The sequence below is a fragment of the Ictalurus furcatus genome, chromosome 16 (assembly GCF_023375685.1).
Source record: "Ictalurus furcatus strain D&B chromosome 16, Billie_1.0, whole genome shotgun sequence".
Taxonomy (NCBI): Eukaryota; Metazoa; Chordata; class Actinopteri; order Siluriformes; family Ictaluridae; genus Ictalurus; species Ictalurus furcatus.
In genome coordinates this window covers 9,817,433-9,839,051 of record NC_071270.1, presented here as the reverse complement: position 1 = coordinate 9,839,051, position 21,619 = coordinate 9,817,433, and the positions used below count along the sequence as shown (strand labels likewise).

At 38.8% G+C, this 21,619-nt stretch overlaps 2 protein-coding genes across 2 annotated transcripts; one reads left to right on the top strand and one right to left on the bottom strand.

Annotated features, from left to right (window-relative positions):
• Positions 1–1,201: 1,201 nt before the first annotated feature.
• alg5 (ALG5 dolichyl-phosphate beta-glucosyltransferase) lies at positions 1,202–9,939 on the bottom strand. The gene is made up of 10 exons (XM_053645259.1): positions 9,643–9,939; positions 8,941–9,109; positions 8,557–8,603; positions 7,149–7,217; positions 5,820–5,912; positions 4,730–4,843; positions 4,492–4,551; positions 2,878–3,029; positions 1,826–1,911; positions 1,202–1,625 (listed from the first exon to the last, which is right to left on the bottom strand). The coding sequence occupies exons 1-10, from the start codon at positions 9,706–9,708 to the stop codon at positions 1,510–1,512; spliced, it is 972 nt and encodes a 323-aa protein (XP_053501234.1). The 5' UTR covers positions 9,709–9,939; the 3' UTR covers positions 1,202–1,509.
• Positions 9,940–11,130: 1,191 nt separating this feature from the next.
• On the top strand, positions 11,131–21,579 carry exosc8 (exosome component 8). The gene is made up of 11 exons (XM_053645263.1): positions 11,131–11,181; positions 13,235–13,271; positions 13,405–13,468; positions 17,300–17,373; positions 17,453–17,498; positions 17,586–17,691; positions 19,764–19,809; positions 19,919–20,015; positions 20,127–20,247; positions 21,129–21,235; positions 21,360–21,579. Exons 1-11 carry the CDS (start codon positions 11,165–11,167, stop codon positions 21,476–21,478), a joined length of 834 nt encoding a protein of 277 aa, XP_053501238.1. The 5' UTR covers positions 11,131–11,164; the 3' UTR covers positions 21,479–21,579.
• The last annotated feature ends 40 nt before the right edge of the window (positions 21,580–21,619 follow it).

Genomic DNA, 21,619 nt, shown 5'->3' with positions numbered 1-21,619 from the left:
TTCTGCTGCGGATGGATACATTTCGATTTGGCGTGCGCGCGCTGTCTGCTCTAGTTAATGACGCAAGCCTGGACGGCGACAGAGAGTCTACAAGTTTGACATTTTCACAGTTTACAGCAACTGCAGGGGAACGAGACAATACTCGCAATAATGACAGCGCCCATACTCAGCCCACTGCGCGCGCAGCCGCGCTACTTTCCACCGCACACACAGGAGGGAGACGGTGAAAGGTGATACCGGACGCTCAGTCTCACACGCGCACGAGCGCTCCGAAAAGCAAAAGATTGAAGGCGGCTGATAGAAAAGCTGACAGTTGACATTTGGGTGTTTTGAACTTCGTTTTTTTTTTTAAAAAAAAAAAATTCTTATTATTAATGTATTTAAGGGTCCTCGTTTCTCGAAGATAGATGAGGAGAATATGGGGGAAGAAAAACCACCTGATTGAAGGCGCGTGAGGGGGAGAAAAAAAAGACAAAAATGATGATGCGGTTTAGTAGAATGCTGAGTGCATTCAACATCATGAACTTGTAGCCTTGGTCAAACTCTAAATAGCTGTAAACTCCAAGAAGCACATGGCAAACCGCACATAAAGTTTAAAAAGCCTTTTGATGTGCATGCATACCTAAAGGTTTCTATGGTTTGGCCCCTCAAAGAATACCCTTAAAGGTTCTATATACAGGGGGTCTGAAAAAGAACAAATGGGAATATATTGAGCAAATATGTCGATCCAGATATGATGAGCGAAGTCCGCAAAAACATGATACAGCAGCTGAGAAAGTGCTTAGAGCATAGGACAGGACATGTAGGGCATATACAGTATGTTGGAAATAATAAATACAAGTGTGTGTAGGTTTACTCCCATTGCTTTCTGAATTTTCGGACATCCTGTAGAACCCTACAATAGAAAATCTGCTTTTTAGGAAAGGTTCCATGTAGAACTAATAAAGAACCCGCCAAAGAACCTTTGAGGAATCTTTTTTCCAAAGAATATACTTGGTTGATTTGTCATAACTGCAATGCCAGTGCAATACATCTTGGAAAATGTGTGTTTTTTTTATCCTTATACAAGTATAAGTGACTTGAGATTTCAAAACACACAGCTTAAAAGTTGTTCCAAAAGCAGCTCATAAAAGGATTAATGAAATATTTCCAGGTTGTTGAAACCATGAAGGTCACTTGTCATGCTACAAAGCTTGTAAGAATACCTTGTATGTATTGTATGAATTATATGTGTTGTTCTTTTATTTGGCTGAGCATGTCACATTCTTTACAAATGAAAATCACCACATTATACAGAAACCAACATTAATATGAACAGTTCACCTGGGCAACCCCATAACATAATAAAAAGGGATTGCAGCTACTACACAGTTTGTAGTAATCTCAATGACTAACTGCAAACTGCAACAGTACAGTATGTCACGATCATTTGTAGCAATTGGTTGTGGGTGTTACGTGGCACACACTGGAGCATGCGCACGTAAATCCACACACCAACAGCAGCAAGGCCTACTGGGATTTCCGTGGATACTCCAATTTCCAGGCACCGGTGATATAACGTAGTCTGATGAAGATGAGATCTTTTCCCATCTGTAACCAGCTCCAGAATGGCACTAGCTTTGACCCTGAAAAGGCACAACGGACAAAAAGCACTTTAAGGTCAAACCCAAATGTATCTTTTTCAATAAAAAAAAAAAACATGTGCCATCAGTATATGAAAAAAGTAAACATAACATTATAATTTTACACTAAATATAGACTACAGCAAATTAATATAAATAATAGGTAAAGCGTCTAGATTGGACGTAGCTGTTCCACATCTAACCTTCTATCTCCGTCCAGTTGACTGCCACTTCAGCTATAGGTATCTTAAAGCACTGGGCTATGTACAGAAGCTCCACATCAAATGCCCTGTAGTAATGAAAGATCGGAATAAGTAGGACAACAAGACTTCAGCCAAAAACACCAAGAAATATCATGTTTAGTGACGCGAGTATATATACATTTATGTAAATGTATATGTCTGTATGTTAAAGAAAAGTACACGGGTTTTGTTTACCTTGTACGAATACATGATCATCATTGAAGATAAAATCTATTCACGTCAATTTTACTAGTGTAGCACTTTTAACATAACTAAACAGCTTTATAGAAATCTGGACACAGATCTATATCTTTAATAAGCAAGTCAGAGGCAGCAGTGGCAGAATTCCTTGAGATGAAAAGAGGAAGACACTGAGTAGAGACAGACTTAATAGGGAACCCATTGTCTTCTGGATGACACCCTGTGGTGAGATTATAAACCAATGTAGTGCACAAGTATAATAAAATAAAGTCAAACAGTAATGCGTGTGCTGAAAGCATGTTTAGTATGGGCATATTGTGAATACTGCAATTAGCACAGGACAGTCTTTATGATTTCAGTTCGGATTGTTTATGTTATTTATAATGTATAAACGTAGCAATCAAAGGCTTTATATATTGATTTTTTTTTAAAGTGCTTGGCATTTAAAAATCACTCCCAGAACTTGTACTTGTCTGGCTTGAGGTTCCACCCAAAAATACACCACGAAAAAATTACAAACGAGGGGCAACGTTTTAAACGCGGGTATAAAAAGGACAATACTGAATATGAAACTGAAAAGGTTTTAGTTGGAAAGGATGACTTGTGTAACGGCATAGGACAGAAACTGCTTGAGATCAATGTTTTCAAATGAAAGCACATACTGGGGTTTCAAATCCTTTTTACACAATTAAAACCATGTTTTAAACATGTGCTACATAAAATTTTTATATTGTGCGCTCATATCACTTTAACACGCGTGATTGTATGAAACACGTCTCACAGAATAGTGTCTCAGTGCAGATTGTTTTTACCAGCGTTCTACATGCAGACTGCTGAATGTCCTCAGTGCTGCTTCACGAGTGAAGAGCTTGAAGCCACATTGCGTGTCCTTGACCCCTTTGACGCAGAAGAACCACACCAATAAGTGGAAGCCGTACATCAGGAAAGTTCGGAACACAGAGCGCTGACACAAGAACAAAAAGCAATAAGATTTCAACATAATGAGATTCATTTTACACAATCATCATGGTCCATTAACCCTCCTATTATGTTGGGAAAAAGTGTTACATCCATTATATTATGGGTCAAAATGACTTCCACAGTTTAAATAGTAGGGTTGTGTAAATTAAAAAAAAAAAAAGATAGATTCTCAGATTTTAATTCATATTCAATATGACAAAACAATATTGATTTGGGAAATCCCAGAATCGATTCTCAATGTGCGTGATTTATTGAGAGGATGTGGATATTATCTGTAGTTCGCCTCTCGTCCTGAACATGTCACCATCCTTCATGTTTTGAATTTTGAAAACGGTTTTATTTCTTAAAAATATTTCAAGTTGTTAATGAATTTCACTTCTGCACATTTACAATATTTTATTTATTTTACAGTAATGTGCAGTGTGGAATTTGTGCTTACCTTGTGTGCATTGTATGCACATATTTATGATTTCTTGTTACGATGTTACTCAAAGTTAAAGTAAAAAGTAATTAAACATAATTGTGTGGTCCCTATTGTTTAAGAGCACCTATTATGGTTTTGAAACGTGCCTCATTGTTTTTAAAGGTCTCATACAATAAATTTACATGCATCTAAGGTCAAAAAAACACTTTAATTATGAAATTTAAATTGCAGCATTACCTTTCCCCCCCACAGTGTCACAAACAATGTGTTAAATGAGCCGTTCTAAAGGATTCATTCTAAACTCCTCCTTTCAGAGAGCATACTCTGCTCTGATTGGTCAGATGTCCCAGTCTGCTGTGATTGGTCTACCGCTGTCAGCGTGTTTCAAAAAGGAAACACCCACTGCCATAATGCGTTTCAGCTCCGTCTGTCCAGGAGCAGCCTATGAAGACCAGGGGCGGGGCTTTTTGTTACAAACCTACGTAGGTTTGTACAGGAAGTCTGGAATTACTAACGACTCGTTTCAGCTGTTCAGAATCGATTTTTGAAACTTTGTAGACTTTTTACATTCACAAACAGCTCTATTACACACTACATGAAAGGTAATGTTTGAAAAACCATAATGGGTGCACTTTAAATGTAAATGTTTATTCCAGTAATATAGCTAAGGAGGGTTTCAGTTACCAGCATTTATATTAAAATATGGATTCAATGTCTGCAAAATTAACATTGAAATGTTCATAACTAATCGATATTGAATCGAATCCATATAAACAGGAATCTAATCGAAATGCCAAAATTGGTCGCAATACACAGCCCTAATAAATACACACAAAAAACAGCAAAGAACAGCTTAAAACAGTAAACCTTTATTATGGCATGTCCGAGACAAGCCATAAGAAGAAATATTTACTTCCTGACCCTAAATGATGAAAAGTTTTTTAAAAATTCAAAGAGAAAGAGAGAGATTAACCAGTATTTCAGACATCTCAAATGAAAAATGAATTCCAGTTTTAAATACCTGAGCCACTGATTCCTTTTCCAGATGAGCCCTGGACCCGCAAGAGATAGCCATGTTCTCCTGAGACACATGATGAGTAAGAAGGATAAGCAAGCATTCAACATTTGGTATTTCTACACTGTCACTTGATCACATTGAACAACAAATCGCTACGCAGACTAAAATTCTGGCCTACATCACATTTTAGACATCTGAGAGATGTACTGCATCACCACCTATCATAAGAAGTGATGCTCACCGGCTTTGGACTGAGATCCTGTAGTCCAGCCTCTACCTTCTCAATGTCAGCAAACTTTGTGGCTCCATCTGCATCGGCCATCAGGATGAGACGTCCACGAGTGCGCAGAGTGCCCTGAAGAGAGCAAAACAGTATACAGTGGTGCTTGAAAGTTTGTGAACCCTTTCCAATGTTCTAGATTTCTGCATAAATATGACCTAAAACATCATCAGATTTACATACAAGTCCTAAAAGTAGATAAAGTGAACCCAAATGAGAAAAATATTATACGTGGACATTTACTTATTCAGGAAAATACCAAAGTGAGAGAGGCCTTTATTTGTTTAGAAGTTACCCTGGGTTCCTTTGTGATCTCATGGACTATTACACGTTTTGCTCTTGCAGTGATCTTAGTTGGTCGAGCACTCCTGGGGAGGGTAACAATGAATTTTTTGTCTTGAATTTCTTCCATTTGTACACAATCTGTCTGACTGTGGATTGGTGGAGTCCAAACTCTTTAGAGATGGTTTTGTAACCTTTTCCAACCTGATGAGCATCAACAACACTCTTTCTGAACTCCTCAGAAATCATTTCCACAAACATGTGTTGTGGAGATCAGACTTTTATAGATATCTGTTCTTTAAATAAAACAGGGCGCTCACTCACACCTGATTGTCATCCCATTGATTTAAAACACCTGACTCTAATTTCACCTTTAAAATAAAATTGCTACTCCTAGAGGTTCACATACTTTTGCCACTCACCGATATGTAATATTGGATCATTTTCCTCAATAAATAAATGACCAAAGTTTCAAGCACTGCTGTACAGGACACATTCACACTGTAGATTTAAACAGTCAAAAGTAAAGAGAGATGTCAAATGTCGAGTAAAGGGTTAAATCATGCTTTCAATAATGATCATGCAACAGCTGTGTTGAAACCAGTACATTCACCTTGTGTTTACTGGGAGTCCGCTCATTCCCAAACAAATGAAAAAACACATGTTTTACTTTAAATAGCTTTACTATCTAAAACTTTTATAAAAACAATACAAGAGCCATTACTGTGTGAGCCCAGTGTTGGGTGTGTCACACGGAATAAAGTCTTACCATCCGCACAGCACCCCCTTTCCCCCGGTTCTTCACTAGTGTCAATACCCTCACTTTGTCATCCCCGTACTTCTTTGTGTATCCTAAGCCAACCTGGGAAAAGAGCATACAGTATACATACAGAACAGTGAACAAAACCTTTAGAAAGGGTGTTTATACATCAGGAATAAAAGAGCACTGATTCTGATGTGTGAATGAGTGTGGATGTGGCCCACTGTGACCTCGACCAGGGTAAAGCTGTTACTGAAGATGAAGGGGTGAATGAAAACATAAAACAGAATATTAACCAAACTAGTCAGTCTACAGTTTATTATGTACAGATACCTGGCAACTACACTCATTTTCTCTTTTATCAGCTCCACCAATCACAGAATTGCACGAAAATATACAGCCAGCAGCGTCCTGCGTTCAGAAATTAACCAGTGATGATGGAGCTATAAAGGATGACTAACCCATACTGTGCATAAGGGGGAAAAAACGTATAGTCTCTAACTTTAGATTTACAATTTGGACTAAAGTGGTATGCATGTAAAAAAGATAGTAAAGCCCTATTTGGACCGGATTAGTTTTACATAAGGAGTTGGGGTAACAGTTATGACCAGATTATCTCGAGGATTCTAGTCCCATTAGCAGCTCTTACGTACTACGTGTTCTCACATCTAGGAAGAATAGACAGTCTTTCACCAAGGAATATTTTGGCTTACTATTCGCAGAGTTTAAAAAAAAAATCAGGACGAGAAAGTATAGATGACATTTATAAGGATTTGGCAGAGAAGTGACACTTCTGTTCCTAGCACAGCTACAGCCTACAGGCATGCTTGGGTTTTTTTTGGCATGTAACCTACTACTGTGAGTCGCTCTGGATAACAGCGTCTGCTAAATGATGGAAATGAAAATGTACTAATAATTGGCCACGAGACTTAGAACAAGTGCATTAAATCAATCAACCAGTTTCCATTAACGATACGAGGTGTATTTAAAACAGATGGAACTTTTCCTGTCACTTTTCATGTGTACGTCTTGCTTCTCTGGTGAACTCTGTTGTGAAATATCAGGAAAACTTTATCACGTCTGAACCCTACTTAAGTATACACTGTGTTTGAAACATCACTATTGCTGCTGTGTCTGATCCAGTTGTACAACATCTACTACCATGCCACTACTGTGTCAGTGTGTGCGCTGCTTTGCGTGCCGAGTGTGTGAGAATGGTCCACTGTTAATGAGTGGGTTAACTATAAGCTAAGCCTGCCTAATAAAATGACAGCTGAATGTATACAGTGGTTATATGTACTTGGTTAAAAAAAAAGAAGTGGGGGGAGCGTAACATACCTTTGTAGTTTTGTCTTTGCTGCCATCGTCCACTATAATGACCTCATAAGTAAAGGAAGGATTTTTCTTCTGTATAAGAGAGATTTCAATCACCATAATTCATATACACGTGTCAAAATTCGGTCCTAACTAAACTGAACACTATTTAGTGTTTCCCTGCTTTAATATACCAGATTCAACAAGTAAGATCAACAATAAAAAAAATCTTTGGGCAGCTTGGTTAGCTGTAGCATAGTGCAGTTCTGACACCAATTTTACGCATGGTCTTTATCTGCATTGCTGCCACCTGCTGGTGAGAACCACACACTGCAGCTACACTTATCCACCCTTTCTGGTCTAAGGTGTTTTCACATATAGCTCATTTTAAAAGAACCAAACCCAGTTCACTTAAAGTGAACCAGACAGGGAACCATCCAAAAGTGACCTCAGTCCTTTTGGTGTTCACAGTGTAGTGGACCAAAAAGAGAACCCGGCTCTTTTTTTGGTCCTCTTCAGCAATGAAGTGATCTCAGACCCTTTCTTGTTCATACCACAACTTCATAAGAACTCAGACCCCAGCTTGCACCCAAAATTTCACCCAAGTCCTCAGGGAAGAGACAGGAATCCTTCATTTCAGTGGACTCACCACTCTGACACATTTTGTCACGGATGCTCATGTACTTCTTTTGTAGTTTTTTACTTTTACCCAGCATTGTAGCACTGTTCTGTTATAGTCTCTTTCCTTCATGTTTTGAGAAAACAGAAGAAACACCTACGTTCTTATGTGTTAAGGATAATTGGTGTTTAATGCAATCCTCTTACTAAATTTGAAGAAGTGCACAGCTCTCCTCCTGAGACTACACAACCCGGCAACCTGACATGCTGAAATTTTTTTTGTTGTTTTCAGCAGTGACGGAACATGGCTGCAGGTACGGCAAGCCTCCAGGTACGCATGTCGAAACGAAACGCAAAGTGGACTGGGACCTTGTTACTTTCACACATTACGAAGAAATCGAACCACAAACGAACCGTACACTGACCACCTCCGGAGGTGGTCCGAGTACGGTTCGCTTTTGGGTCCTTTTAGGGGGGTCTGAGATCACTTGGTTTGTTCACATATACACGCTGAACCGCTCCGAGAGCGTTTGGAGGGCTCAAACGAACTATAAGTGAAAACACCTTAAATGACAGAAGCAGTATATTTAATTTGCAATGCTACCACAAAGAATCTGGGGGTGGGAAAAGAAAAAGAAAAAAAAAGAAAGATGCATTTACTGGATCATGTATTTGAAAATTCCTGTGCGTGTGTGTATCCTGAGATGGAAATATTAACAAATCACAAATCTCAGATGTAGTGTGTTCATTAAGATTAATGTCAAATATCAGCAAATACAAAATGTGCAAAATCTACATGCAAAAATAAACACACCCGTCTTTTCTCGAGGTAGTCCATGGCTTCTTCCATCATAACAGGCACTGGGGAAAACAAGGAAAGGAAATCATTACAGCTGCAATAACGCTGTGAAGCATCTGCTTTAGGAAAAGGGCTAGTCGTTAAGGTGTTCCTTTACGAAGTACTTAAATAAACCAAAGGAACCGTGTTTAAAACTTTAGGGAGAATAACAGACAATCGGATCAGTGTTTGTGGTCTTTCCTGTCATATGTAGACGAGATCCGACTATATACAATAATCCAGGTTATACACTGGGGGAAAAAAATGAGGTAAAGCAGTCCAAAGTTTACTGTTGCTGCATTATCTGTATTACACTATCGTTAACTTGATGCTGTAAAAACCACTGAACGTGAAGCTTACATCTGGATTCCTCGTTGTAGGAGGGCACCACCACGGAGAGCTCCAGTGAAGGAGGCTCAGACAGACTGGGGAAAGGCTCGTTCAGGCCCGCTGCAGACAGGAAGTACTTCTCCTTCTCATCACACCTCTGATCCACCATTCCAGCAGTGACATGGGCGATTACTACAAGCTACAAGAGTAGATCAGACATGTCAGATAGCACCGTTCTACAACATCCTAAAGGAGAGCTCCATAACTACTACGTTCCTGGAAGTCCAGCGTCCAGCTAGTGGATTTGCCTACTGAGCAGGTAAACATCAGGTTTAGGAGGACAACAGGACAGGTACCTGGGGAACTCTACTTCTGAAAGTCGAACCTTCTGTTACAGGACTCGACACAAAGCTTTGAATGGTTTCAAAGACAAAAGACGAACTAAAATACCTTCAAATGTACTACATGAAACTTTCTGTTGTTGTCAAAAAGGTTCTTTAGAGTGAGACCAGAGAAGAACCTCTAGACAGGTTTAATATCTGGATTTTCATCATCTTTACAGTTTGTACTCAATGTCCATCAGCTCATAAGTTAGCTGCTCTATTAGTTTCTATTAAAAGCCTGTGGAGAAGCAGGAGAGCAACAGCAGCCCCAGTACACCAGGCAAACCAGGTTAATGAGGCAAACAAGTTATATGGAGCTCTTACATTTCCATAGGCAACTTAAACTTACCAAGAGCAAGACGAAGACAGCCAGAACCAGTAAACAGTGGATTAATTCACACAGTCCGAACTCCATTCTCCATTCCCGAGTGAGGAGCTCAGTGAGGAAGTGTCAGTGGGAGAGAAGCACTTCCTGGATAACTTCATACATACGACCGTTTTTAAAAAAAACACGAAATTCAGGTTTAAGTCTATTGAGGAGAGAAAAGTGAGTGTGTCTTAGAGAGGAGGAGCAGTTAAACTTCCCATTGTGAAGACTGAAACACCTATGCGGAAGTGAACTCTGCTAAACCACATCATCACAGTACACCAGGAGGGCGTTGTAGAGCTGGACTGTAACGAGCTGCAGGGGATGCTGCGCCACCTGGCGGTCCGGAGGTCCTACTGACGTAGCAAGTCATTGCTGCTAGCTTTTTATTTATTTGTTTGTTTGTTTGTTTGTTTGTTTGTTTTAATAATAACAACAGGAACTATGATCTGCATATATATATATATATATATATATATATATATATATGCAGATCAGTATTCTGATATTAATCTGAATTTGGCAATATTTTATTTAGTATTATATGAGTCGTGTAAATGCCACAATCCGATTGTCCGATTCCCACCACTGGAATATGCCTGTTTTGATCGGAAATTTGTTGCACCTCATGCTCAGTTTGCAAGGAGTTGTGTGCGCCAACAGATGTTTAGCTGTAGGCTAGGAATTTAGGAACAGCAACTCAGGCATACGTACAACAACCATGTATACAGGATTATTCCAATGCCTGTACACATATAAACATATTCTGAATTCGGAATATGGCTGCAACCCGAATATACACCTTAAACGGAATTTGATGTGCATGTAAACATAGTCAGTCACTGTGTATGAATCATTTCCTTATTTCCATTAGCGATTTTCCAAAATGGGGTGCACGGTGGCTTAGTGGTTAGCATGTTTGCCTCACACCTCCAGGGTTGGGGGTTTGATTCCTGCCGCTGCCCTGTGTGTGCGGAGTTTGCATGTTCTCCCTGTACTGCAGGGGTTTCCTCCGGGTACTCCGGTTTCCTCACCGTCCAAAGACATGCATGATAGGCTGACTGGCATGTCTAAAGTGTGTGAATCTGTATGTGAGTGTGCCCTGTGATGGATTGATGCCCCATGCTCCCTGGGATAGGCAGGTATAGAAAATGGATTTTCCGAAATGTTCTTTGTTACAGCCGCTATATGTAAATATTAATATGAAGGCATGGCTGTTGTTTTTCACTGAGGCTTCCACAAGATACGATACAATTTAGATTCTTTAGGCAATGATTTGATATTTAGCGATACTGATATGAAGCGTGTGAAATGTGACAGCGCGCGTTTTGTTGCTTTTGGCGCATTTAAATCTTTAAACTCTATTAATCATAAATGAATGCCATTCAAGTTGACCAGTTCAACCAGAGAGTTGCACTTTTCAAGATGGCGGCGTCGACGGCGTGTCCTGATTTCCCATAGTAATGACGTCACTGACCTTTTGCACGTGGGGTGTCTTTGCATCATGGCGGCCGGTTTCAAGTAAGTGTTAGTGGTGCGTTTTGGCTGATCTCTACATGAGTAACTAGCGAACACACACGTTTACTTTGCTTCGTATGGTCGCTTAATGTGATTTGAGTTGTTGGGCATTAGCGAGAATAGTGAAGCAAACTAGACAACTAGCTAAATAACAAACAAGTGAGAGGTACAGTCCATGTACACATGCGGTTTCCTTTAGGCTGGTAGTAAGACTAGTTAGCCATAAATATTCACACACTCATTTTGCCCCCAGTTTAACTTCAGTTCATGTAAAACTCTCAATATTGAAGTTATCTAAGCTTTGGAAACACATTAGATGTTTATATTGAAGTGATTCTGGTGCTAATTAGGTGTTTGTTATTGCTATGAGCAGTTCAGTATTTTGCCGTGATGACGTCACCAGGGGCCCTTGCTAGTACAGTTACGATGGCGTTTAATGCGAGAGGGAAATTTTCAACAAGCATAAGGGATAATTCTACATTTAACGACAGGTCGTAACTCATAATTCATGACCACAGACTATGAGAAAGCAAAGAAAACGCCCCCTCAACTAGGAATTCCTACACAGGATGGTTTCCTCAGTTCAAGCAGCACTTCTTAACCTGAAATTAGTTATACTGTGTGTTTACGTCCTTGTTTGGGGGTGTGTGTGGAGGGGGGTGTAGACATGACCTTCTTCTCTGAATAGTTGCCACAAAGTTGGAAAGTTGTAGAGAATGCATTTGTATGCTGTAGCATTACAGTTTTCTTTCAGTGGAACTAAGAGGCTGAAACGTGTTTCGGTGTGACAAAATGCTCCTGTGCACAAAGCAAGCGCCATAAACACAAGGTCTGCCAAGGTTAGTGTGGAAGAACTCGAGTGACCTGCACTGAGCCCTGTGCGAAACATGAACTGAAACACTGAATACGCTCCAGGTTTCCTCACCTGACATCAGTGCCTGACCTCACTAAAGGATACCTTGTGTATGTGTGTAGGCAAAAGGGTTTGTTAGCAGTGAGCATTTTATTTCTGGTATGTCACTTATGCGCTCTCTCACTAAAATTGTGAGTGCTTGCATCTTGTTCGTCTGCACGACAATTTTGAACTCGAGCACCATCAAGTCATACTTTTATGTAACTTTAGCGGCTCCGGGCACGTAAACAAAAGCGCAAGTTTCATTGGTCGGCCTTAAAAAAAAACAATGAACCTGTTAACGTTAAAAAAAAATTGGCACTTTTACGTCACATGTTTTATGCCTGGGTGTGAACACTCCCATTGACACCCATTGGGGTGTTAAACAGACCGTATTTCACGCTGCAAAAATCATCCCATTGTGAACAGGTCTTAATGCTCTTGTGGCTGAATGGACACAAATCCCCACAGTGGACACCCTTCGAGGAAGAAGGATAATATAACAGCAAAAGGGGGTTTAAATCTGGAATGGGAGGTTCAAAAAGCACATCAAGTGGTCAAGTGTCCACAAACTTTTGCACATATAGTGTAACTGTGTAAAATAGTATAATTTTTCTAATTTTAATTTTTCCTCCTCAAAACAGCAAACTGTATGTTCTAGATTTAACAATCTAATACTTCTGTATGTGGACCAATCTAGAGCAAATACTTATATTCAGCATTCCTGTAAAGTTAACAAGTGCTACATTGCTTATTGCCGATGCTGTGTGCAGACGTGTTGATTTGATGTCATATGCTGAACATGGAGTTGAGGAAACCATCCTGAGGTCCTGAGTAGGAATTCTGAGTTGAGGGGGTGTTTTTTTTTATTTTGATTTGTCCTGGTTGAAGGTCAGGAAATCTGAGTTACAATCCCTAGTCGAATGCAGCATAATTCCCAACAACCAGAGTGAAAATAGACTCACATGTTATTGAAAGATATTTAAACAACAAAATAAAAATCAACTCAGAATATCATCAAAAAGTAAATCTTTTGCTTAATTAAAGATCTTATTTATAAATATCGATATACAGGTTGTTTAGGATGTTTGTTTGTTTGTTGTTATGTTTGTTAATTGTGGATTTTTCCTTTAAGTTAATCATCTGCTTGGTTTTATTTTCCAGGACAGCAGAGCCACTGGAGTACCACAGAAGCTTTTTGGTAAGCCCCATAGTTCAGGCCTATCAGGGCATGTTTTGTACATTTGAATTATACAGCAGAAAGTGGCTAATTGTTTCAGTGTAGGCTCAAGTTCACTGGTGTATTGTATAAAATGATGATGATCTCTACACAGAAAGAAAACTGCCGGCCAGATGGGAGAGAGCTGGGAGAGTTCAGACCTACAACATTGAACACTGGTGAGCAGTAATGATGTGCTTTCTAAAGTTCAAATGGCTTAGATGGTAAATCCACTTCAGTGAAGCTCGAAGATTATAGCAACCTTGTAAACTAAAACAAATTAAACAAGTCATATAGTGCTGTGAAAAAGTATTTGATTTCTTCTGCTTTTGTCTGTGTCTCATACTAAATAGTTTTATATCTATAAACGCAATACACAATAAAACAAAGGCAACCTGAGTAAACACACAAAACAGTTTTTATTGATTTTTTTTATTGAAGCAAAAAACAGTTATCCAACACCTATCACCAATATGAAAAACGAAATTGCCCCCTTAAAATTTAAATCTGTTTGTGCCACCTTTAGCAGCAACAACTGCAATCAAATGCTTCCGGTAACCGGAGATCAGGCTTTAACTTCTAGGACTTACTTCTATTCTTTGGATCATTGTCTTGCTGCATAATCCAGATGCGCTTGAGTTTCAGTTTACGGATTGAAGACCGGATATTCTCTAGGATTTCATGGTAGAGATCAGAATTCATGTTTCCCTCAATTATTGCAAGTTGCCCAGACCCTGAAGCAGCAAAGCATCCACACACCATCACACTCCCACCACCATGCTTGACTGTAGGTATGATGTTCTTTTTGTGGAATTCTGTGGTTGGTTTACGCCAGATGTAACAGGACCCCTGCCTTCCATACAGTTCCATTTTCGACTCATCAGTCCACAGAACATTCTCCCAAAAGGTTTAAGGATCATCAAGGTGTGTTTTGGCAAAATTCAGATGAACCTGTAAGAGCAGGTTCTATCAGCAACCTCAGCAAGAGGTTTGATGTTGTCCTTGGCTGTTTTGTAACTTCCTGGATGAGTAATTGCTGTGCTCTTGGAGGAATTTTGGAAGATCGGCCACTTCTGGGAATGTACACTACTGTGCAGAGTTTTTCCATTTGGAGATAATGGCTCTCATTGTGGTTCTTTGGAGTCCCAGAGCCTTTGAAATAGCTTTGTAAACCTTCCCAGACTGATGTATTTCAATCACCGTCTTCCTCATAATTTCTGGAATGTCTTTAAATTTTGGCATAGTGTGTTATTGGGTAAGACCTTTTAACCAACTTCATGCTGTTGAAAATAGTTCTGTTTAAAGGTACACTATGTACGTTTTGGCTCTCTTTTATAAATAAAATAAAACTGCATGCATTTTGAGGAAGAACACTGTGCTTGTTTTGTTTTTTTAACCAGTAAAGGTGTTGAAACTGAAACATTAGCATCCTTTGATGCTGAGCAGAAAAACAAGGTGTGTAAATGTCTATTTGAGTTCCAGTTTACATGAACATGATATGAGCAGAGCCTAAGGAAAGATAATGTGCTTTGCATGGCACTGTAGCAGCTAAACACATAGCTTAGTTGTGCTTCCACTTGGCTAGCAGCACCAAACTAGCCTAGTTAGAAAAGTTTTATATTTTATCGGTCTGGTAGTCCTACACACAGTGACAACACCTGAGACGAGCTTTATGATAAATCTGACTTTTTCTGATCATGTCATACATTGACAGCTAAGTTACCTCAGCGTCTATAAAACAAAATTTAGGCTACTAGCTGAGCTGGAAAAAATGCATGGAGAAGAATCTGGGCTCAGCCCTGGATGATTAACAGTCCAGCTAATGCCCCTAGTTTTGACTAATCAGAAACACTGATGTTTTAAAATTATTCACGTTACAAAAGTTGTTAACATAACGATTGCTTGTCTGATGAAGTCAGGTGTGGTACAGATGGTGGCAGATGTGTTTTACTTGGAGTAGAACTGAATTCTTTCTCTTCTTTCTCATAAATAAAAAATAATTGAGATTGTTCTACTGCTCATAAAACATCCACTACTCGAGAGGCTCAAGAGATAAAACCAGTTTAGATGGAAAGGGTCAAAAGCTGGGTAATTAGATAGCTGAAAACTTTAATTTAGCCACGCATTAGGTTTATAATTTGCACGGCCCTTGAAAATAAAATCCAGCACTGCGCAATAACAATAGATAATGCTTTACAATGGACTCTGAACGCTACATGACTATATATAGTTTCAATAACATATCTCACCTGTTGAGTAAGAAAAAAGCCATCTCCGGTTCTTGGTTCTTACAACCGGTAATCCCCTGGAGGTTTGCCGTTTTGCATGGTCTCGCTTATTGTGACAACTAACCTACGCTACTCCCACACCTTACATGTGACAAAGTAGCCGGAGCTGCTTTTCTCCGTTTACGGATATGACGAGACACACACCACCGAATGACGTATGTACGTAATTTCCCATGAAATCCGTCCCGATAGGTTTAAAATATAAATACTTATTATATGCTTACCTTAGACAATCAGAGTAAGACAAAAACATGGTTTGGAAGATGGATTTATGATGGACATACTCATTATTTAAATTTTGTTTATTTTGAACAAAACAAGTTATATCGTGTACCTTTAAGTGTGGATTTGATTGAACAAGGTTTGCAGTAATCAGGTCTGGTTGTGTCTAGTCCACCTGAACCACATTATCAATGCAGTTTCAGAAATTTGGGGAATTAGTAACTATGGGGGCAAATACATTTTCACACAGGCCCAGTTGGTATTGGATAACTTTTTTGCTTCAATAAATAACTATCATTTAAAAGCTGTATTTTGTGTTTACTCAGGTTGCCTTTATTTTATCTTAGTTTCAGAAATTAAAACTAAATCTATTTCATATGAGATACAGAAGAAATCAGGATGGGGCAAATACTTTTTCACAGCACTGTACATTTTGTCTCACTCATTTATTTATTTATTTATTTATTTATTTATTTTGAGGAATTGGTTTGGATTCTCTTTTTGTACTTGTTGGTATCTTTGTCTCAGTGTATCTGTGTTCTGATTGGCTGACAGAAGTTCTGAGGTGTGCAATTATTTTTTTTAGTAAATGTACAGCAAAAGTAGTTCCAGTCAGGTCTTGACCACATTACAGTTCCATATCACTTCGCCAAGTTACTGTCCACCACAGCACACAGATCTAACAACAAACTCCCCCGCCCCCCTCTCTAATATCTGCATATCAGTGGCTCAAGCCTCCTTTACTAGCTCTAAAATGACATTTTGGAATTAGCAACAGATGCTTGTTAATGCTAATTTCTTGGGATGAGCAAGAAATTAGTTCAACACACAGGAGAATTTTAAGGACAAAAATCTGACAAATGTCTTGAAATAAAACACCTGAACAATGTCTTGAGGTGTGTTAACTGTGGTATAAGCGGAATAATTGAATCCAGTCCATTGAATTATTAGGGGAAAAAAATGCACACCCGAGGTGGAGGCCACAAACCAAAGCGTAGTGGTTTTGTTTTTATTTTTTTCCCCTCTCCCTTCCCTTATAATTCAACGGACTGGAGTCAATTATTGCTTATATTATAAAACTGGTATTTATGAAACAGAACACACACACAATATGAGCTAAAATAGAAAATGAAGATGATTCAAATAAAAACTGCTGTGCGTTAAAGGTGCATTTCTGTTGGTGTCCGCTGTTCAGTAAAAAATAGTTCAGTTTTCGTTCATTAGAAACAGAGATGTATCTGTCCATTACTGCTTTTCACTTTAAGTTTGAAATGGCAGCATCGTTGTCTGGTATAAGATCGCATTATAGCGTATCCAGACAGATTAAGGGGTTCACAAAAACATTTTTTGCAGTCAGTTACCACTTTAATATAAACCAATCACACAGGCATACATTACCTATACATTATACTCAATAATAAATATAAAAACTTGATATATTATGTGATTTTTACCACTGACTGTTTCACAAATTTGTAAGCAGTGTCTCTTGTCTCTCAGGTTCAATAAGCACTGCAGATGGCTCAGCGTTGGTGAAGATCGGAAACACCACCGTCATCTGTGGCATAAAAGCAGTAAGCAGCGTTCTGTAGTTCAGAGACATCTTCGTAATAGTCGAAAACTGTTATTGACTCCACATGTTTTTCCACACAGGAACTGGCCACACCCACAGCTGATGCCCCTGATAAAGGATATATTGGTAACAGTGTGTGCATCATTATTACAGACATCTTTTTGGATTTTGTCTTGCTGAGTAAAGTTTAAATTGGCTTTTCTTGTGCTACAGTTCCGAATGTGGATCTGCCTCCTCTGTGCTCATCCAGATTTCGTCCCGGTCCCCCTGGAGAACAGGCTCAGGTGGCCAGCCAGTTCATTGCAGACATCATCGACGAGTGAGCAGAACTCGCTTGCATTAGTGGAGCGGTTTGAGGTTTTGCATAAAGAAACTGAGTGTAACTTAGTGGTAGCTAAAATGAGCTAAACCTTAGCATTTGGGGGGGGGGGGTGTTTCATAGTGAGAAGGTGTGTGCCAGTCTTGGCTTTTGTCTCAGTACCCTGGGGCGTCATTTATTAGAAGTTCCGAAGAAAGATTTACAAAACCTACATGCACCGGGAAATTTATTTTTATTTTTTAAATCCTTCCTGCCTATGGCCTGTTTTTCATGACAAATCTGTATGTGTGTGTAACAAGTGCTTCAACTAGACTGTAGGTCCTTGAGGCGTAGTCACATGGCAGAACACAATCATATGAGTAGCTGGGAGGGTGGGATGTAATTGAACACTGGGTGGAATTAATAGGGAAAAAAACCCAGCTCTCATGACACACACACTGTAATCATAACAACACTACCACTACCTGTTGTACTGAATATCAGCATGGCTGTGATTTGGCCACATTTTTCCTGCCTACAATTTTCATTTAAGATCAACTCTGATCGTACAGATGTTTTATAAACATTCTTTTGCATAATTATAATATATCTTTCTTTGCATGTTGAGTTCAGTGTGGCATTATCCCATTGTAAATACTTACATACAAGCCCCAAAACTGTTAGCACAATAATTGTTTGGATTATTTACAGTCAGGTCCAGAAGTATTGAACAGTGACGATTTTTGGACATTTGCTACTGTACATCACCACACTGGATTTGAAATGATGAAAACAGGATGTGAGTGAAGTGTAGACTTTCAGCTTTTATTGGAGGGAATTAACAAAAATATTGCATGAACTGTTAAGGAAGTACAGAGTCCCATCATTTTCACAGGCTCAAAAGTAATTGGACAAACTAACACTTATAAATATAAGGAATATTTTTAATAAGTGGTTGCAAAGCCTTTGCAGTCAACGACTTCCTGAAATTTGGAACCAATGGACATCACGTGAGTGCTGTTTTTCCTCCCATGAGATGCTTTGCCAGTCCTTTAGTGCAGTTGCCTTCAATGCCGCTTGTCTGTAGGTCTTTCTGCCTTCAGTTTTGTTTTTAGTAAGTGAAATTGGGTTTCACTTACAACCCAATTGCTCAATTGGGTTGAGGTCAGGTGTCTGACTCGTCCATTTAAGAACATTTCATTACTTTGCCTCAGGAAGCTTTTAGGTTGCTTTCACTGTATATTTTGGGTCATTATCCATCTGTACTGCGAAGCACAGTTTTGCAGTATTTGACTGAATCTGAGCATAACTCTATACACCCCAGAATTCACCCAGCTACTTCTATTAGCATTCACATCCATCAATAAACACCATTGACCCAGTTCCATTGGCAGCCGATACACCTACCTCCTCCAGAGTGTTCTTGACTTGGCTAGATGTTGTGAAGGGGTTTTTCTTCAACAAGGAAAGAATTCTGCAGTCATCCATCCACTTTAGTTGTTTTCCATGGTCTTTCGGGCCTTTTGGTGTTGTGGAGCTCGCCATAATTCCTTCGTTTTAAGAATGTACTAAATGGTTGATTTGGCCGCTCCTAATGTTTCTGCTCTCTCAGGGCTGTTTTGTTTTTTCAGCCTAATGATGACCTCCTTCACTTGCATCGATACCTCTTTGGACCTCATGCTGAGAATCACAATCAGTAGCTACCAAATGCAAATTTTATTTCCTTAATTTTCTTTAATTTGTCATGATATAACGAGGAAACAGGCCACACCTGTCCATGAAACTGCTTATCAAACAGTTGTCCAATTTCTTTTGAGCCTGTGATAATGGAGGGACTTTTTTTTTTTTAAAGCTGTAATTCCTAAACAGTTAATGCAATATTTTTGTTAAACCCCTTGAATTAAAGCTGAAAGTCTACACTTCAATCACACATAGATTGCTTCATTTCAAATGCAGTTTGGTGGTGTACAGAGGCAAAATTATGAAAATTGTCACTGTCCAAATACATATGGACCTGACTGTTTGCAATTTTGTATTTGGCATGGCCCAGTTTTCAAAGTTAAATGATCTAATTGAATGTTTGCTAATTGCAGCTCTAACATTATAAAGAAAGAAGATTTGTGCATCCAGAAGTCAAAGGTAGGGGGGAAAAAAATCATACACTAAAATGTACTTCCTTTCCAAAAAAACCCAAACAAACGTGGACTTAACCTTCAAAAACTGAAAGAAACATGTCTTTACGTTTCAGTTGTGCTGGGTCCTGTACTGTGATATCATGTGTTTAGACTATGATGGAAATTTACTCGATGCCTGCATCATAACTTTACTGGCAGCATTAAAGAATGGTAAGCAGTGGTTAAAACATTATACCCTGTTTATTAAACTGTAAGGAAAGTGTGTAATTGTCTGTTGGTGGTGTTTTTTTGTTTTGTTTTGTTTTTTAATTTGGTTTCCAGCACAACTTCCTAAAGTCACAATTAACAAAGAGATGGATTTACCTGAGGTTGATGTGCAGCACAAGACACATCTGCAGATTAACAAGCACCCGGTTGCCTCATCATTCGCAGTATTTGATGAGTAAGTCTACCTTGCAGTTCCAATACTTTTGGAGGGGACTTTGTTGGGGGTTTTTTTTTGTTTGTTTTTTTTACTGTTTCTGTAGTTTTTCTTATACTCTGGAAATGTACTTTCCTTCTACCACTTAATGTTATCATTTAGACAAAGACCCTGTAAAATTTAGTACTATATACCAGGGTTTGCACAACTATTAATTTTTTACTAGATGATCTATAATTTTGAAGTAGTTGACTTTTCCATACTTAGAGCAAAAGTGTTTCAGGGCATCACTACATTTAGGTTATTATATTGGTGAATTGCCTGCTGATAAACAACAGCAAAAACCATCACTCTTCAATTAACAGCCTATAAAGACTGTAGGCCATAAGCTATATAGTACAATTCCAGTTTCAATGCTTCTTTAGGCTATACTGTTAAGAATGAAAATGAATAAATGTGCAAAACAATAAATTTGTATATCACATGCCACTAGTTTCAGATCCCTTCTGGAACAGGCAGGAGTGGGATTAAAGACCAACCCCTTTACACGTCATACAAGTGATCTGAAAGTGATAATGTGCATTAAAGCTTAAAAAATAATAATAAGCGCTTCCCCGTGTTCTCTTTCACAATGTGCAGTTAATTGTGGAATTGGTATTTAGTCTGCTTTATTTATCATTACTGTTCTCTACACCTCCCCGGCTCACAGCGGCACTTCAAAATCCATTTCAAATCCATTGTGGTGGTGTAGAGGCAAAAGTACAAAAATTGTCATTGTCCAAATACTTATGGACCTGACTGTAAGAGGGACCATGTTTACGTCCCCTATTCATAAAAGAAACTGCAGAACTGTTCTGTTTGGCATATATACTGTATAGTAAATGTCTGTATTCTCCATGCAGTGAAGTGATTATAGTGGACCCAACAACAGAAGAGGAAAGTCTGGCTACAGCATTAATAACCGCAGTCACAGATGAGAACGATCAGCTCTGTGCTTTCCATAAACCAGGTTCATTTTCTGCAGTATTATGCCATAGTGAACAATTTCTTCACCAATTTTTAAATAGAATTGGTAATATAGTACACCTTTAAGTTTAGATAGTCTGTTTCTCATGATTTTTCTTTTCTTTCAGGGGGAAGTTCCCTATCAGCAGAGAAGCTGCAGGGCTGCATAAGTCGAGCTGTGACCCGAAATCGAGAGATCAACAAACTCATAGACAGAGTCACTGAGAGCATAAAGTCGACAAAATAATTGCAAGGAGCCAGGTTTCTTATTTAAAAGTTGTATTTTTTTCCACTGTCAATATATATTTTCTTTTTTTTTTATAACAATAAAACTGCTGACAAAGACCATTTACAAAACTTCTGCCTCAGTGTTCAGAAATGTCTTTCA